Source organism: Microtus oregoni, unplaced genomic scaffold, assembly GCF_018167655.1.
Source record: "Microtus oregoni isolate MIOR12 unplaced genomic scaffold, Mior012 000114F_ref0000099, whole genome shotgun sequence".
NCBI lineage: Eukaryota > Metazoa > Chordata > Mammalia > Rodentia > Cricetidae > Microtus > Microtus oregoni.
Window position 1 is genome coordinate 282,426 of NW_024544743.1, and position 15,974 is coordinate 298,399.

The 15,974-nt window shown below is 49.6% G+C and overlaps 1 protein-coding gene across 3 annotated transcripts in view; it reads right to left on the bottom strand.

Moving 5' to 3' along the window:
• The window catches only part of LOC121443906 (kelch-like protein 3), a 115,510-nt gene that overhangs the window by 24,136 nt on the left and 75,400 nt on the right, over positions 1-15,974 (bottom strand). For 2 of the 3 annotated variants that reach the window (XM_041645663.1, XM_041645664.1), the window contains exons 7-8: positions 11,015-11,131; positions 7,896-8,045 (exon numbers count right to left, since the gene is read on the bottom strand). In XM_041645663.1, coding sequence (XP_041501597.1) covers positions 7,896-8,045; positions 11,015-11,131 — 267 coding nt within the window. The remainder of the gene's footprint in view (positions 1-7,895; positions 8,046-11,014; positions 11,132-15,974) is intronic. The other variant, XM_041645665.1, reaches the window with a different exon arrangement.

Here is a 15,974-nt window from a genome sequence, read left to right on the forward strand (position 1 = left end):
CAGTTCTGCTCGCTGGAGAGTTCTGGTTGATTGAACATGGACAAGCTGAACTCCACCACCAAAGGGATGGTTATTAGGAACCTCCCAAGGAGAATACTACCACTATGGAAGGTCAAAGGGCCATTTATTTTAGTGCAGTTTCTTAGCCTGGTTTCTTAGAAGGTGAACGGCCAACATAATGAGTTTTAAAAACCATGCGATGCTTGTTCGCCCCTGCCATCCTGCCTCCAGGAGGATCACAACAGGAAAGAACACACTGGAGCAACTGGCAAACAGGACCAAGCTTTCCAGCCCATGTACGGATCAAGACTCTAACCCTGGCCACAGGGAATATCCACTCAGGTCAGAGGAACCTGGGCTGTGCACACTTTCTTCATGGGGTAAGAGTAGAGTGTGTCCAAACTCTCTTCCATGACAGTTGAGCTGGGCGGAAGGCAGGCCCAGCCAGTCGGTCCCTCGGGCCAGGGCAGGAAGCGAGTCTCTCTTACCCTGGTGCGTGGGGCCGCAGGGCTAACACCAAAACATTCATCCGAAGGAAGTGTGTCCAGTAGAGTAGAAGACTGGTCCATGCAGGTTCCTAAGCAACAGGTGTCCCTGGCAAGAGCTGACGGCAAGATGCAGAAGCAATAGGGGTCTGACAGGCAGACCGCGTGAGAATGAGGCCCAGAGAGAGAGAGTAAAAGATTGGAGAGCCAACGGGCGTTGGGGTCAGACACATCTCGGCTCAGCTATGAGCCCATCACTAGTCAGCTGTGGACCACAGGCAAGCCTTTCCGCCTTGCTAGGCCTCGTTTTCATTATCTGAAAACTGGGCTGTTTCTCTCACAGTGTCTGTAGGCCTAAGGATGTCATGCTTGTCTTCCAAGGCTTAGGGAACAGCCAGCAGTATTGATAAGTAAACACCGCGTTTCATCATTGCTGCCTGGAGACTTTGCTACAAGAGACAACTGAAAACGTAGAAAAGAAATACACACGAGCCTTGAATGAGAGAGGGAGGTACATGGGCACCCAGGGGTCATGGTGAGGGCTCTCAGGATCCCAGGGTGTTTGATGGGGCATGGAATAAGATGGAAGAGAGGCAGTGCCAATCAAGGGATGTGGGCCAGGTGTGAGGTCACCCTAACCACCTGCCAGCAGCCTCTGCTTCTAACAGCTTTTATCTGAGAGCAGGACAGTTCAATTCAGGAGCAGGCTGCCCTCGTCCATCCTGCATGGCTTCTGTAACATTTCAAAAGGGGGTGGACGGGGGCATCTTTCAGAGTCACAGCAAAGTCTCACGCTCAGCACATTTCCGAAGGTCTCCTTTGCACCTCCTAGTGGCTGATATTTTTTTTCTGCTGCCATCTGTGGAGTTGGGCAATGCAGACAGGCTCTGAGACTGAGAGACAGCCTCTGGTTGTCCATAGCAACCCAGCCTCAGGGAGTGTGCTGGGCGCCAAAGGTATGGGAGCCAAGAACATGCCATTCGCTGTTCCTGCTGGAGGGTGTCAGGATGATCTCCTGTCCCCAGCTCAGGAACACTCTCCTGCCACCCTCTGCAGCTGTCTCCAGGAGTTCTATTCCTTTCAGGACGTGGCTAGCAGACAGAGCCATTGCTGGGAAGTGCAGGGAGAGTGTGAATCCCTCTCCATCACTCCGTTTCTCCAAGTTTGGTATATCAGAAGCCTGTCTGAGCTGAAATTCTGACAGCCCAAGCCAGTCTGCCCTCGGAGGAACTCCGGGTAGCCCAAGGATCTCCTGTGTCCTCAGTCATTCGCAAATTCCCTTGCCATCTCAGAGAGTTTCCCAGAGGGCAGAATTCAGGAGTCTTCCCACAGAGGACTAAGGTGAAAGAGCATAGGGGCCATGCCATAGAGCGGTTTGGAGCTACTCTCCCTCGGCTTAAATCTCAGCCCAACCATCCACTGGGCAGACAAAAGGGCAGACATATTCTGACCCTTCTGCAAGTCCCCTGCTCTTATTGTGTGTGCTATCTTAGGGATTTATGTCTACCAAAGAAAGTAGCAGGAGGGATGGGGTGGTGGTACTGCCATGGGGTGCAGCAAGCCAAGGCCTCTGTCTGAAGTATGCCCCCTCACTTCCATGTGGTAGAGCCCCTCACTGGAGAAGCAAGCTACCTTGCACCGAGGCCTAGGAGGCAAGAAACCAAGTCTGCCAATGGCTGTGTGAGTGGGGTCTTCCCCAGACGAGCCTTTGGATGGCTGTCGCCATGACCTCCGGCTTGGCTTTACGAGAGACCAGAGCCTGCACATCCCCCTGGGACACCTGCCCACAGAAGCTGAAAGACACTCGATATTTGTTGTGTTGAGGCATCAAGGAATATGGAAACAGATAACGCATAAATCCATGGGGAGTCGGCGACGTATCTTTAGAGTCAGCTTTCCCTATCTTCAAAATGGATGGCTTAGGACAGTGAAAACTCTCTGCACAGAAACCGGAGCGCCTAGCCCAGCACTGAGCACCTTCGCTCGGTAACTGAGACCCACTAGAGGGACTGTCAGCCCTCGTGCTGCCATGGACAGTCACCCAACCCTACGGAATCTCGGTGTTCTCCACCAGCATCCAGACTCATTGCAAAGACCAAATAAGATAACGAATGCTTCATGCTCAGCAGAAAACACGGAGAGGCTGCCTAGCAACTGCCATACAAGCAATATTCTGTGTCATCGTGGACACTTTGTGCCATCAGGACAGTGACCCAGAAAGAAGTAAGATATAAAGTACCCATCATTCTAAGTCGCCATCAGAGAGTGGGAGCCAGTGTCCAGACATGAGCTCCATAGACAGTCTGCATTAACTCTGAGCACTCAGCCTGGGTACCAGCACAGAAATAAATAAATAAATTCCTCTTCTTCTACTCCATGGTACTAGAGCATCTTGGGCATTCCTTTATTATGGCACTTGGATAACATAACTGTCCTGCACATCTGTCTCCCCTCCCTTTACCTGGGAGTCTCTTGAAGAGCAGACAGCTACTCTCTGTGCACATCTGCAACCTACCCCGTGCTGGGCCACTGTGGAAGGGCACTGAATGAATTGATTTCCACATGACAGCTGACAGCCGAGAGCAGACTGGAGTCTGAGATCTGTTTATTTCATCTAAGTGTCTTCTAGTCTCCCAGGAATGGTGGCTAGGTTCCCTCAGGGTTGAATGGTTTTGTGGGCTGTGCCGAATTTCTATAATGTGGGGTGCGCGTCCTTACTGCACCTGTGCAAAAACACGTGTCTGGGCAGTGAAGGCAGGGGAAACAAATGAGAGGCGGAAAAAGAGGTCAGTGCTAGATCCCATACCATGACTTCTTTTTAAAAAGAAAATATCTATCATTCACGAGAACCTTCACTATCGGCCACTCTGTGCCAGGATCTGGGCCGTGTGCCAAGGACACCAGCAGAAATGCCTGCTGCACCAAACATACAGCTTAGTGAAGAGTGCACACTGCAGAAGGGAACCCTAAATAGTTGGCAAAGCCTCAACCCTGGGTGCACACGTGCTCCCAAAGCCAACATCCCTGTTCTTTACAGACAAACATTTACATCACCAACACAGTCATTAAATATCCTTCCCCATCAACTGTATTTCCATGCACGGTTGAGAAACTAACAAAAGTCAGATCTCAGAAGGAAGATATTGTGGTATGAAGGATCGGCACTAAGTCTCCTAAGCACACTGCTTGTGTGAGGCCCTAGGCTACTCCCAGTACTGCCAAAAGAAAGAGAACAAAATACCCATAAATAAAACTGACAACAAGCAAGCAAAAGCCATGCGTGGACAAGAGAAAACATCACTGAGAGAAGCCACCGAGCCAGTAAACAGGGACAGACGCATGGCAGACCCAGATAATTCCTGCATCGACCCCGGTGAAAAGGAGCCGACTCTGAAATTAGCAGACACCACGGCCAAGAACAAAACTGAGGCATCAGTGGGACCTCGGGACTTATGGTCCACGAGAGAGGTCACATGACTCACACAGGGCAGACAGAGCACACAAGACGCAGAGTATAAACACAGAAACAGGCCAAGTGTACAGCTAAAGGGGCAAGGACTGAGGGGGGAGGGTCCCCCCAACCTGTGGCATGAACATATTCTTATCAGAATAAATGAAACCTGATCCTTACTTCATATAACATATTTTTTGATACTCTGAGAAAGAGCCATAGATTTAAATGTATAGGTTCCAACTTACAGGGGGAAAAAAGTGAAAGTTTGGGGAAGAGCTGTTTGTTTTCAGCTTAAACTCAAAATAAACCACCACAGAAAGAATTTGAAACTGTTGGCACCTGCTATTCAGAGCATACTTTGGGAGACAGTGTGGAGGCTCCACAGAAAGTTAAAAATAGCTCCGACATATGATCCAGCAATCACACTGCCACATATGTATCCAAGGAGCGTGAAGCCAGCTTGTCAAGAAGACACTGTCACTATGGTGAGGACTACAGCCGTGTCCGGGGTGGCCTCAGCCTGTACCATGACAAGACAAACAGAAAACGGGACACAATGTGGCAGGATAGTATTCAGCCTGGGAGAAGAAGGAAACCTCGTCATTTGCAACATGTTTGAAGTCAGAGGGCCTAGCACTAGGATAACCCAGGCACAGAAGGACAGACAGAAGGACAGCTCTCACCTGCACGCAGAGTCCAAAGCAGGCTAACTCAGAGACAGAGTTGCAGCCATTACAACAGGCGGGGGGAGGGAAGGTGGCTGGGGAGCCGTTAATTAAAGGGTACAAAGCTTCTGTTTCATGTAGAAAGGCTAATTCCAGAGTTCTGTTCTACAGCGTGGTGCCCACAGTTAATAAAATGTTACATTGTTGAAAATCAGTAAGGGTAAAATTTGAATGTTCTCACCACAAAAAAAAAATAAGCATATGTGGTCATAATACATGTTGGTTTTTACTCAGTTTTGCCATTCTATAATGTACACATACTTTAAAATATTTTAAATCACAATGTATATGATAAACATATACAATTTTTCTTGTCAACTGAAATAGCTAATTTTTATGAATTCCACTCTTCCAAAGATACTACTGAGAAAACAAAAAGACAAGCATGGGCTGGGAGAAAATACCATGAAGAGCTTAAAACCTCAAACTAAAACTATGCACATACCAAGGCCTGATGCTTTTAATATAGAAAAGGCCCTTAAGAGCTACCAGTGAAATAAAGCAATCTGTTAGGGACAGGAACAAAGGGCATAAACAGACAGTTCCCCCAAAAAGAAATACAAATAAAAATGACATAAAACCGAGATTAATATCGCTCAAGATCAAAGAGACACAGACAAAAATACGTCATTTAATAAAGAAATATTTAACACAGATATTGCTTCACAGACTATCAGTGGAGAGTTGTGAGGTACACGTGGTACAGACATAAACAAAACACATGTACCCATTACAGTTCAAACGCTGGCTTCGTTCACACGTGCCAGAGACGCAGTTTGCAGCATTTAGTTAAGCAGAGGGCAGAGAAACATAGCTCAGTCCATACAGAAGATCCCACAGACATAAAAATGTACATTTTCAGTTATTCATTAATAAATGATCAGAAATATTTCTGAAAAGAAAACTTGGCAGAGCAGTGGCCGCAGTGGAGGGAATCCAGGTGGCTTCCACGCTCCTAGCTGTGTGTATTCTTACTAAGCTGAAGTAAGTTTATATTTGTGTAATTCAGGAAATGTACATTTCTCCATTTAAAAAATACAGGATGGCCGGGCGGTGGTGGCGCACGCCTTTAATCCCAGTACTCGGGAGGCAGAGGCAGGCGGATCTCTGGGAGTTCGAGGCCAGCCTGGTCTACAAGAGCTAGTTCCGGGACAGTCACCAAGCTACAGAGAAACCCTGTCTCAAAAAAACAAAAACAAAAACAAAAAAAAAAATACAGGATGGGGCAGCAAGATGGCTCAGTGGGTCAAAGTACTTGCCTCCAAGTTTAACAACAGGAGTTCAACCCCAGGGTCCCACATTGTGGAAGGGAGAACAGACTCCCACCATATGTACACACACACACACACACACACACGGGCACACATGCACACACACACACAGAGACACAGAGAGGTGGGGAGAGGAGAACGGACTCCCACCAGTTGTGCACACACACACACGCATGCACACACACAGACACAGAGAGGTGGGGAGAGGAGAATGGAATCCCACCAGATGTACACATACACACACACACACACACACGCACACGCACAGACACAGAGAGGTGGGGGAGAGGGGAGAGAGAGAGTAATCAGATATAATAAAATAAGTTTCAGTTTAATGTTTCAACAAAACAAAAGACATTGAGGGACTGTAAGGCAGATGACCAGAGAGACCAAGTCTCTAACCCTGTTCTTGCACCTTCTATGTGGACGTGGGGTGGCAGGAGCAGCCAGCAAACGCACACTCAGGTTTTCACAGGAGTAGGGGTGGTTCAGAGAACAGCTGTGGGGGAGGATGGCCACCACACTGGCTGGGCTGACACTTGGACAAGTCATCCAACTTCTGCTAACCTCGGGCTCTGTAGGGACCAGTGTTCAGGGTTGTGGAGACTTTTACATAAAACACAGCCACGCTGGCTAGTCTAATGTCACCTTGACACAGTTGAAGTCATCTGAGAGGAGGGACCCTCCGTTGAGAAAATGCGTCTATAAGACTGGGCTGTAGGCAAGCCTGTAGGGCATTCTCTGAATTAGTGATTGGGGGAGGAGAACGCAGCCCATTGTGGGTGATGTCATTCCTGGACTGGAAGTCCTGGGTCCTGGCTGCTGTAGGAAAGCAGTCTGAGCAAGCCATGAGGAGCAAGCCTGTAAGCAGCACCCCTCCATGGCTTCTGCATCAGATCCCACCTCCAAGTCCCTGTCCTGTTTGAGCTCCTATCCTAACTCCCTTCAGTGACGCACAGAGCTGTGGAAGTGTAAGTCAAACAAACCTCTTCCTCCCCACACTGTAGTTGGTCATGGTGTTTCATCACAGCCATGGTAACCTTGACTACGACAAGAACTTCATAAAGACCGAGCTGCTTTGTACCAGCTGACACTGCATCTACCATATCCTTCGTGGTCCAGAAGGATGGGGGCTGCGGTGGGATGGTGGGGGCTGCCAATTTCAGAGAAGCCAAGTAATTAGTGTTGGGCAATGTTAGCAGTTAGCTGGGTTAGTGTTAGCAGCAGGCAAGGAGAGCCAGGAGTTAGCTGAGAAGAGGAGGAGGGGGATCATGGAGTAGGAGTCTAAACATTTTCCTTGTAACACCCTGCTGTGTAGTCTGTGGCTAAAGTGATTCATTCCTGCCTCCCTTCCCTGCTGGTTGACTGAGACCATCCCCCACCCCACCCCCACTCACCCACCCACCCCACCTCATCAATATGTTACTGACAAGCCTAGGGACTCTAGGGACCACCTGTCCCACCTCCCTCATCCCACAGATGAGAAACATGCAGACCAGAGAGAGAGAGAGCACCAAGCACTCGGCACCCCCACTGACAACTCTGAACCTCAGGATCCCCTAGCACCTTCCTGTCCACAGGTTCTCAGTTCCCCAGCTTCCAGCCCTGCTCCACTGTCTGTCAGTCCTAGCTGTCCCTCATATGGGTTCCCAGGATGAGGAAAGGCACCAAACTGGGAGTGCCCTGACCCCCACTGTGCAGCATGCCCAATCCCCTGCTTCTCTTGGACGTAAAATGGGGGGGGGGGGAGCCACCTTATGCTCAGATCTCCTGAAGCTGCCGTGGCCACCTTGGGACTCTAAGCAAGCAGAGAGAAGTACCGGCGAATTGAAGAGGAGCCAACAGACTCCATCTCTCGGGCCACAAACATAATCCTGAGCCAGAAAGAACTGCAGAGAGAGTGGAAGGCCTCTCCCCCTGGACAGTCCTGAGTATCAGCAGAGGCTGGGCCGGGGCTTACCTTGGGCAGGCTGACCGGAGTCCGGGGCTTGGTCCTGGGGTTCTTGATCAAGAGCCTTTGGTCAAGGGGTAGTAGATGGTACTTCATGGCTTCGATGAGGAAATCCTTACAGGTATTATTATTCTTTATCAGAGCCTCCTCCTCAACTGTCTGGGGATAACAGTCCACAGGTGACCCTCCAGCATAGTGGGACCATGCGTCCCTAGCCTCTCCCCAGGCTGGGTCATTCCCAACACTCACTCATTCCTTTCTCTACCACACCACCCCAGACGCCAAGGAAGGCCCTCAGAGTCCCACCTCTGATCCCTGTTCCACCACATAGAATTCCTGGTCCTCGATTTCCTCATCTACAAAATGGGCATATCATGGGTACAGACTCAATAGCTTCTATTTGAGGAGCTAGCCCCAAGGAAGACACTGATGAACACGACAAGGCAAATGGGGGACCACGAGCAGGTTAAATGGAGGAAGTGGATTCACTTAGCCCTCAAGCCAGTCATGTACAAAGAAGGCCTGGCCAAGCCTGCCTGGCCCCATCAGCAGTGATGAGTGGACATATGACCAGGGCTAACACCTTCTGGCAGCTTGGGAGCTGGCAGAGAAGACGGATTGAAGAAACAAGGCCCTCACCTCCAGAGACCTTTTTCCCAGACGTAACCTGGGTTACTTTCTCCTTCCCAGTAGGGGATGGAACTGGGCTGGAACAAACATAAAGGGTTGGGATTAAAGAAGTAGGTCGAGGGCACCAATGCTCAGGCAGCTGGTCCCAAAATGCCGCTTTGGCTTGAGGCAGAAGCCCCCTGGGGAGCTGGCACTCAGGTTCAGCTACAGGACAGGGTGAGAAGTAGGCCTTAGACACACATGGTGATGGTATACAGAGGTCACCAATGCCACCGAGCTGCACACTTAACAATGATTAGAATGGGGGCTGGAGAGGTGGTTCAGCGGTTAGAGCACTGGCTGCTCTCCCAGAGGACCTGGGTTCCATTCTCACGACTCACAAGGTAGCTCACAGCTGTCCATAACCCCAGGGAATTCATTGACCTCTTCTGGCCTCCATGAGCACCAGATACACACCAGCACACATGCAAGCAAAACCTTCATACACATGAAACAAAAACTTTGATAAGAATGATAAAGTTATGAAGCTTATGCTGTGTATTTTTGTCACAGAATAGCACGATATCCATTTGAATACTGCTTTAAAATGCCTGGGAGAAGCTGAGTAACTGTCTGTAACCGAGAAGCCTGAAGGCTGTGCACTGCTGAGTGCCGGGAGAAGCCTGAAGGCTGTGCACTGTTGAGTGCTGGGAGAAACCTGAAGGCTGTGCACTGGTGAGTGCCGGGAGAAGCCTGAAGGCTGTGCACTGTTGAGTGCTGGGAGAAGCCTGAAGGCTGTGCACTGTTGAGTGCTGGGAGAAGCCTGAAGGCTGCACACTGTTGAGTGCTGGGAGAAGCCTGAAGGCTATACACTGTTGAGTGCTGGGAGAAGCCTGAAGGCTGTGCACTGTTAAGTGCTGGGAGAAGCCTGAAGGCTATACACTGCTGAGTGCCGGGAGAAGCCTGAAGGCTGCGCACTATTGAGTGCTGGGAGAAGCCTGAAGACTGCACACTGTTGAGTGCCGGGCTGACCACTCGCCCCACCTCCTGAGCCACCATCAGGTTAAAGTACTTTAAGTTTCAGGGTCAGATAATGTTAGTGAAGCATCCTTTCCTAGAGCTGACCTCCTGAGGACGGATAAAAGTCCCTTTTAAGGGGGTGGGAGGTCCACAAAACCTTTCTCAGGCCATTGCCTCTGGCCCTCTTTCTATAACAAACCTGACCTTCTGTGCTAACCGGAATAAGACGGTGTCTTTGGTAAGTTTCTGACGTGAGGCCTTGGCAGCTTCCTTAGCTCTCTGTGGAAACTGAGTCTGTGCTGGAGGCCACTCCCCCCAGGCAGTTTCCAGGGGACAGAGTGGGGTTGGCAGTAACATTGGTAACTCAGGCCAACTGGGGGTGGCGTGCGGCCACTAGGTGGCAGCACTGTGGGGGCATCCAGCACACTTCTAAGTACCTGCAAAGATGTCACACAAGAAGACAGAGAGGGCATTTCACTGACCCCTCAGGCCTGAACAACAGGGACATGCGCACAGCACTGCACGAGTACCCAAGGAATAAGCCGCCCCTGTAGCCCCAGACATCAGTTATCAGGTAGCAGTCACCGAACACTGTCACGGGTCTTACATGGACCATCTCTTTTGTCCCCACACCATCCTATCAGGGCTGCTGTCATTTTGACCAGATGAGAGACTGAGGTTCTAGCCCTTAGAATGGCTGGGAGTGACACACCAGCAGGGTGGTGCTGCTGGCCCGCTCAGCATTCTCTCTCACCCTTGTATGCGAGCGAGCATTCCTTGGGAACCGCTGAGGGCTAGCCAACTGCCTTGACAGTCTTAGAGTCACATTCGGAAGGTTTGCAAGAGAGTCTAACACCATTTACAAAATAAGTCACCCTGTGTGTAAATGAGACAGAGGCTATCAAAGGTGAAGCTCGTGGAAGTGTGTGCTTCAGAGCTGTGTGGACGTGAATCTCCATCCTGACTCCCTCCTGCCAGAGACCTCAGATCCAACTCAGTCTCCAGGCTTCAAGGCGAGTCGGGGGGGGGGGGGGGGGGGGGGGGCGGCGGCGTAACCAAGAGGTCTGTAACCACTGCCTCAAAGGGTCGTTACACAGACTAAATGAGAACACTCAAGTGCACCCAAGATTGCTTAATTCTCCTTCTTCTCTTGGAGGAAACAGAACTCTGTGCATCTATGAAGAGTCAGTTTTCACAGTCCTGCCCTGGTTCTCAGGTTGCCTAAGAGCACAGCAGAGGCAGAACGCGGGGGCCTCATGAAATGATGCTCCCGTCTCTGTTCTTCCGAGAGAGAACCAGCACGTACGGAGCAGGTTACAGGTTCCGTGCTGACCGCCTGCCCGGACACTTACAGTTGCTTAGTCCTTACAACAGCTCTCCACACTTAGCCCAAGGGGTTGCCGCCCTCCGTCCACACAGAGACTCAGGACACGCACAGGCACACCACACAGCCAGCGTGGCCTCCGCTCTCCTCCAGCACTGACCACGCAGACACTGACCTGAACTAGGTAATCCCTAGGTAAGAGAGGGAGCCGGACATGTTCCATCAGCTTTGCCATGTGGTCTAAGCGAGTCTCCTTCTCATAATTGATCCATGAAATCACAGCTTCGAACACCTAGGAAGAAAAGAGAAAACTTGCTAAGAGCTGCCTCCACTCAGACACCTGGAAGGAAAACAAAATTGCCAGGCATCCACATGGGCCATTCGTCTAAGACTTGGTGTTTAGGACAAAAGTCGAGAAAGCTGTGAATACTAGCTGGCCTATCAGAGAGCACGCGTGTAGAATGCTAAGCCTGCTACCCCAGGTGTGCAGTCATCACGGCTCATACTAAAGTCGGTTATGACCGTCACTCAAGGGTACAGCTGCACAGTGCAAACTGCAAACCATGACATAGTAAGAGTCCCAGAAGGACCAGAAGCCTTCAGAGCATGGTTTTCTTTCCTCCCTGCATTTATTTCCCAGGTAATACAGAACGATGGCAGTAAGATTGCCCTCTGCCTAACGCTGGCCGTGGTGACGAAAGGGACACAGAATGCCAGAGAACAGAACACCCTCCTTGGACTTCTCCTTCGAGAAGAGACTTGACTTCTGTGCAAATCAAAGCTGGGGAGCCTGGAATGGAAGGGAGAGACTATGATTCGCTTTGCACGGGGGTTGAGTCCAAATTCAAACTCCACGCCATCACGCACACACAGACTGGCAAAATCCAGACCTGATGAGGATGAACCAACCAGCAATCTTGAAATGAAGACGTACAGTTTTGTGGGACAGAGGGGATGTGGCGAAGCCAACAAAAATGAAAAAATGCACAAAGTCTTTGGTCAAAAAATAAAACCTACCCCTTCTAGGGCGAAAGCCAAAAGGCTCACTTAAATGGGCAAGAACACGTGTCCAAGTGTCAGCTGCGATACTCTTGCAGTGGGATTTTTAAAAAGAAGGACCTGAAGACCACTGAGGAAACAGTGGTTTTTGCTGTTAAGGAGACTAAAACATGAGCTGGAGAGATGGCTCAGCAGTTCAGAGCACTTGTTCTCGCAAAGGACCCAGGCAGGTTCAGTGCTTAGCAGCCACATGGCAGCTCACAGCCCTCCATAACTCCAGCTCCAAAGATCTGATATCCTCTCCATAATTAACCAAATTCTACACTTACCGTGTTTATTTCACTGTTTTGCACACTCTACCTCAATAGCAAACAGTGCTACTTTCAAAATACAGTAACAGATCATAGCAGAGTAAATAAAAATCAGAGCCAAGAGCATGTGGCTACCGTAGGGAGTACAAGCCAGGCTCTTCTGTAAAGAAATCCACCGCCTGGTTAAGTGTGGGAGAATGACAGAACTGAGAAAGCTGTTTTTGCAGTACCGCCATAGGAACTGACTCAGTGGGTGCTAACACCAGAAGCTGTCTAGGAATAAGAATTCTATTCTCAGTGCAGCACTCTCTCTGACAGATACAACCTTAGACAAGGATCAAGCATATTAAATTTACTGCCAGTAACACAACAAACCTACGGGTTTTTTTTTTTTTTTTCGTTTTTGTTTGTTTGCTTGCTTGCTTTTGTTTTTTTGTGGCAGGGTCTCTCTGTGAGATCCTGGCTGCCCCAAGTAGGCCAGGCTGGCCTTGAACTACAGAGATCCTCCCACCTCTGCCTCCTGAGTGCTGGGATTAAAGGCGTGCGCCACCACACCCAGTCATCAAACCTGCGTTTTTATTAAAGTTTCTTGTGTCATTCTCACAATGCAATAACCACAGAGGCCAGAGGAGGGCATCGTCTCCCCGGGACTGTAGTTATTATGAGCCACCAGCTGAATGCTGGAGTTTGAACTTGGGTCCTCTGCAAGAGCAGTCAGTGCTCTTAACCACTGAGCCATCTCTCCAGCCAAGAATTTCATTTTTAAAAACAGATCAGAGCAGAACTAATGGGCAGCATACATGTGCAGGTGTTTTTTCTTTTCGGAATGCAATAAGCTATATATTAATTAACCATAAACAGACGAATATCATAGAAATCCTCCTTGCATATCTTAAAAGGCATAAGATCAATAGAGTTTTGTCCCTTAGACACAGCCGTGTTTCCTGGTACGTAATAGTCACTCAAATGCTCTTGCCAGCGAGGGACCGGATGACTGAGTTCAGAGGATGCCTATGATGAGGATGGGACACTTGGCCGGGCTGAAGTGGAAAGCCAGGCTGGGAAGGAGGGGCTGGAATCTTGCTGGGTAGCATAGAGTCAGAGTCTGGCAGAGAAGCCTGGCTTATTCGGGGATGTGGTGGGCTGTTGCCACGCTGCCTGGCTTGCACGCTGTCCACACCTCCTCCTTTCCGTGTTATCTGTGAACTCCTACAGGATTGAGAAGTCTGCTGTCTGACTCCTTCCTCATGGAGTGTGATACCAAGTGACTGGCTGACAGAGCCTGGCTGAGGAATGGACTTGAGGCCTTGGTAGGTTGGGTGACGGATCACCGTTTTCCCCCACCAAGCAGCCTAATCTCTGCTTTAAAGATAAAAGTACGAGGGCCACTCATCCAACGCTGGGATATTCCAGTTTAGCTCTCCTTTGGTTGGACCGGCCTAACCGGCTCTGCTCAGTTGCGCTGTTAATCTGCTCAGCTGTGAAAGCCACAGCCAGTAACAGCACCAACTCCACAGAGCCTACCCAAGACCACACGTCTCTTCCACTTGGGCGTCATGCTTGAAAACAAACAAGTGGATGGGCAGAGAGCTTCAGCCCTGAGTGGACTGGAAGTCGTCCCCGACGGCTCTTCCCTCAGAGATGCCATTCTCCTGACTGACCTCTCGGGACAAGCAACAAGTCAAGGCTCCTGAGCTCTATAGACTTAGCCAAGCCAGAACTGGAAAGAGGCAGACGTGTGGTCCCCTCAAACTCACCTGTGATTTCCCATTTGTTTTTTCCATTAGTCCCAGCTGCCTCTCAAGTGTCTACTAGGCCTGGGTTGGCAAAGTACAGCCCACAGGCCAAATCCAGCCTGCACCTGTTTTGCAAATGAAATTTTGCTGGAACAGCGCCACGCTGGCTCAGACTCTCCAGGCTGCTTCCTACACAGCAGCAGAGATGAGAAACAACAGAGCACAGGCCCTGAAATGCCAGAAACTTGTACTCAGGGAAATCTACAGCTATCCCAGGGCTCCAGCCATGGGACGGGGTAACGCTTACTCGGTGACATTTCCATGGGTTCCTCTGCTACTCACGCTTGGGGTCTCACTCTCAAAAAAACAGGGTCATTCCCTCACTGATGTATGCTGCTGAACCAGTTTCTTGGATGCTATAAGGGCAAAAGAAATGAGGCGAAGTTTTTACTGTTCTGGGCCCCTCAATCCTTGCACATAAGCCGTGACTTGAGAGCACTGGCTAAACAGCCACCCACACCCTGGTCACACAGGCTGCCAAGTCCGGCTGGATCTGAATGCCTCGGGTAAAGGGGGCTGGAGGACTGAGCGCTGATCTAGCTTTTGGTGCGTAGCTTGAAAATCAAGAAGGCAGACTCCAGCAATAGGTAGGACAGGACTTTGGTAAAGTGACCCTTGCAACAGGAATCGGAGGCGAAGCTCACTAAACAATGCCAAAGAAAAAGCTAGGCTCCTGCCCATGGACCCGGTTGCTGATCAGGACTGGAGGATTCTGATCAGGGACGTCTTACAGGCATAACCTCATTTAATCCACACAAAATTTCCAAAGGAGGTGTCACGATTCACGTGTTACAGATGACCAAACAGCCTCGGGGAGTGACAAGTTAGCAGACACCACACTGCCAGGGAGGAGACCCAGATGCAAACTCACCTAGAGCCCCAGACCCCTAGTTTGAGTGCTGGGCAAAGAGGTGCATCTCAGTCGCAGGTAGCTTAACCCTGTGCCGGCTGCAGAGCTGGAGGCCAGGTTCTTAAGTCTGGAATCCTAACTACAGCCATCCACACTGCCAAGGGACATCATTCCAGGGGAGGAACGGGGGCAAGGGCATTTTCCAAGTCTACTGGCACACTTTTAAATTGGGGGCTTCTTTCTGTATACAAGAATGGTCAGGTTTTGTTTCTTTCCTTGATTTTTTATTTTTTAAAATATTTTTAATGATTTATTTATTCTTATGTTAGTGCATTGCTGTTTTGCCTGCATATATGTCTGTGTGGGCGTGTCAGATCCCTGGAACTGGAGTTACAGACAGTTGTGAGCTGCCATGTGGGTGCTAGGAATTGAACTTGGGTCCTCTGGAAAAGCAGCCAGTGCTCTTAACTGTTGAGCCATCTCTCCAGCCCTTGATTTTTTTTTAAATATTTATTTATTATGTATACAATATTTTGTCTGTGTGTATGCCTGCAGGCCAGAAGAGGGCATTACAGATGGTTGTGAGCCACCATGTGGTTGCTGGGAATTGAACTCAGGACCTTTGGAAGAGCAGGCAATGCTCTTAACCTCTGAGCCATCTCTCCAGCCCTTGATTTTTTAAATTAAAATATATTTACATCACTTTCCAGCTTCCCTTTCCTCCATCCAAACCCTCCCATATTCCCCTCCTACCTCTCAAACTCATGGCCCCTTTTAGTGCATGCACATACACACGCACGTGCACACACACACATACACAATCTACTGTGTCCATTTAGTGTTGCTTGCGTGTGTATGATTTCAGGGCTGACCTAAAGCATTGCATAGGATATAGCAGGATTCCTGGGCACCTTACAGAGCTTGCTGACAATAGACACGAGACACAGAGTGCAAGGGAATGGTTTGGAAAATGTACTTTTTATGTCTGTGCAAAAATCCAAGCCTCAGTAGTGAGTTATTGCCCCCTCCTTAACTCAGAGGAAAAGCCGGAGTGGATAACCGCAGGTGCTGGCAATCTTCCAGGTCCTGCAGCTCTCTCTCTCTCTCTCAATTGTTTGACTTGCTTTTCTTCGCGTTTTTTCTCATATGAAGGCGTTATACAACCCTTAAAGTCGCTCT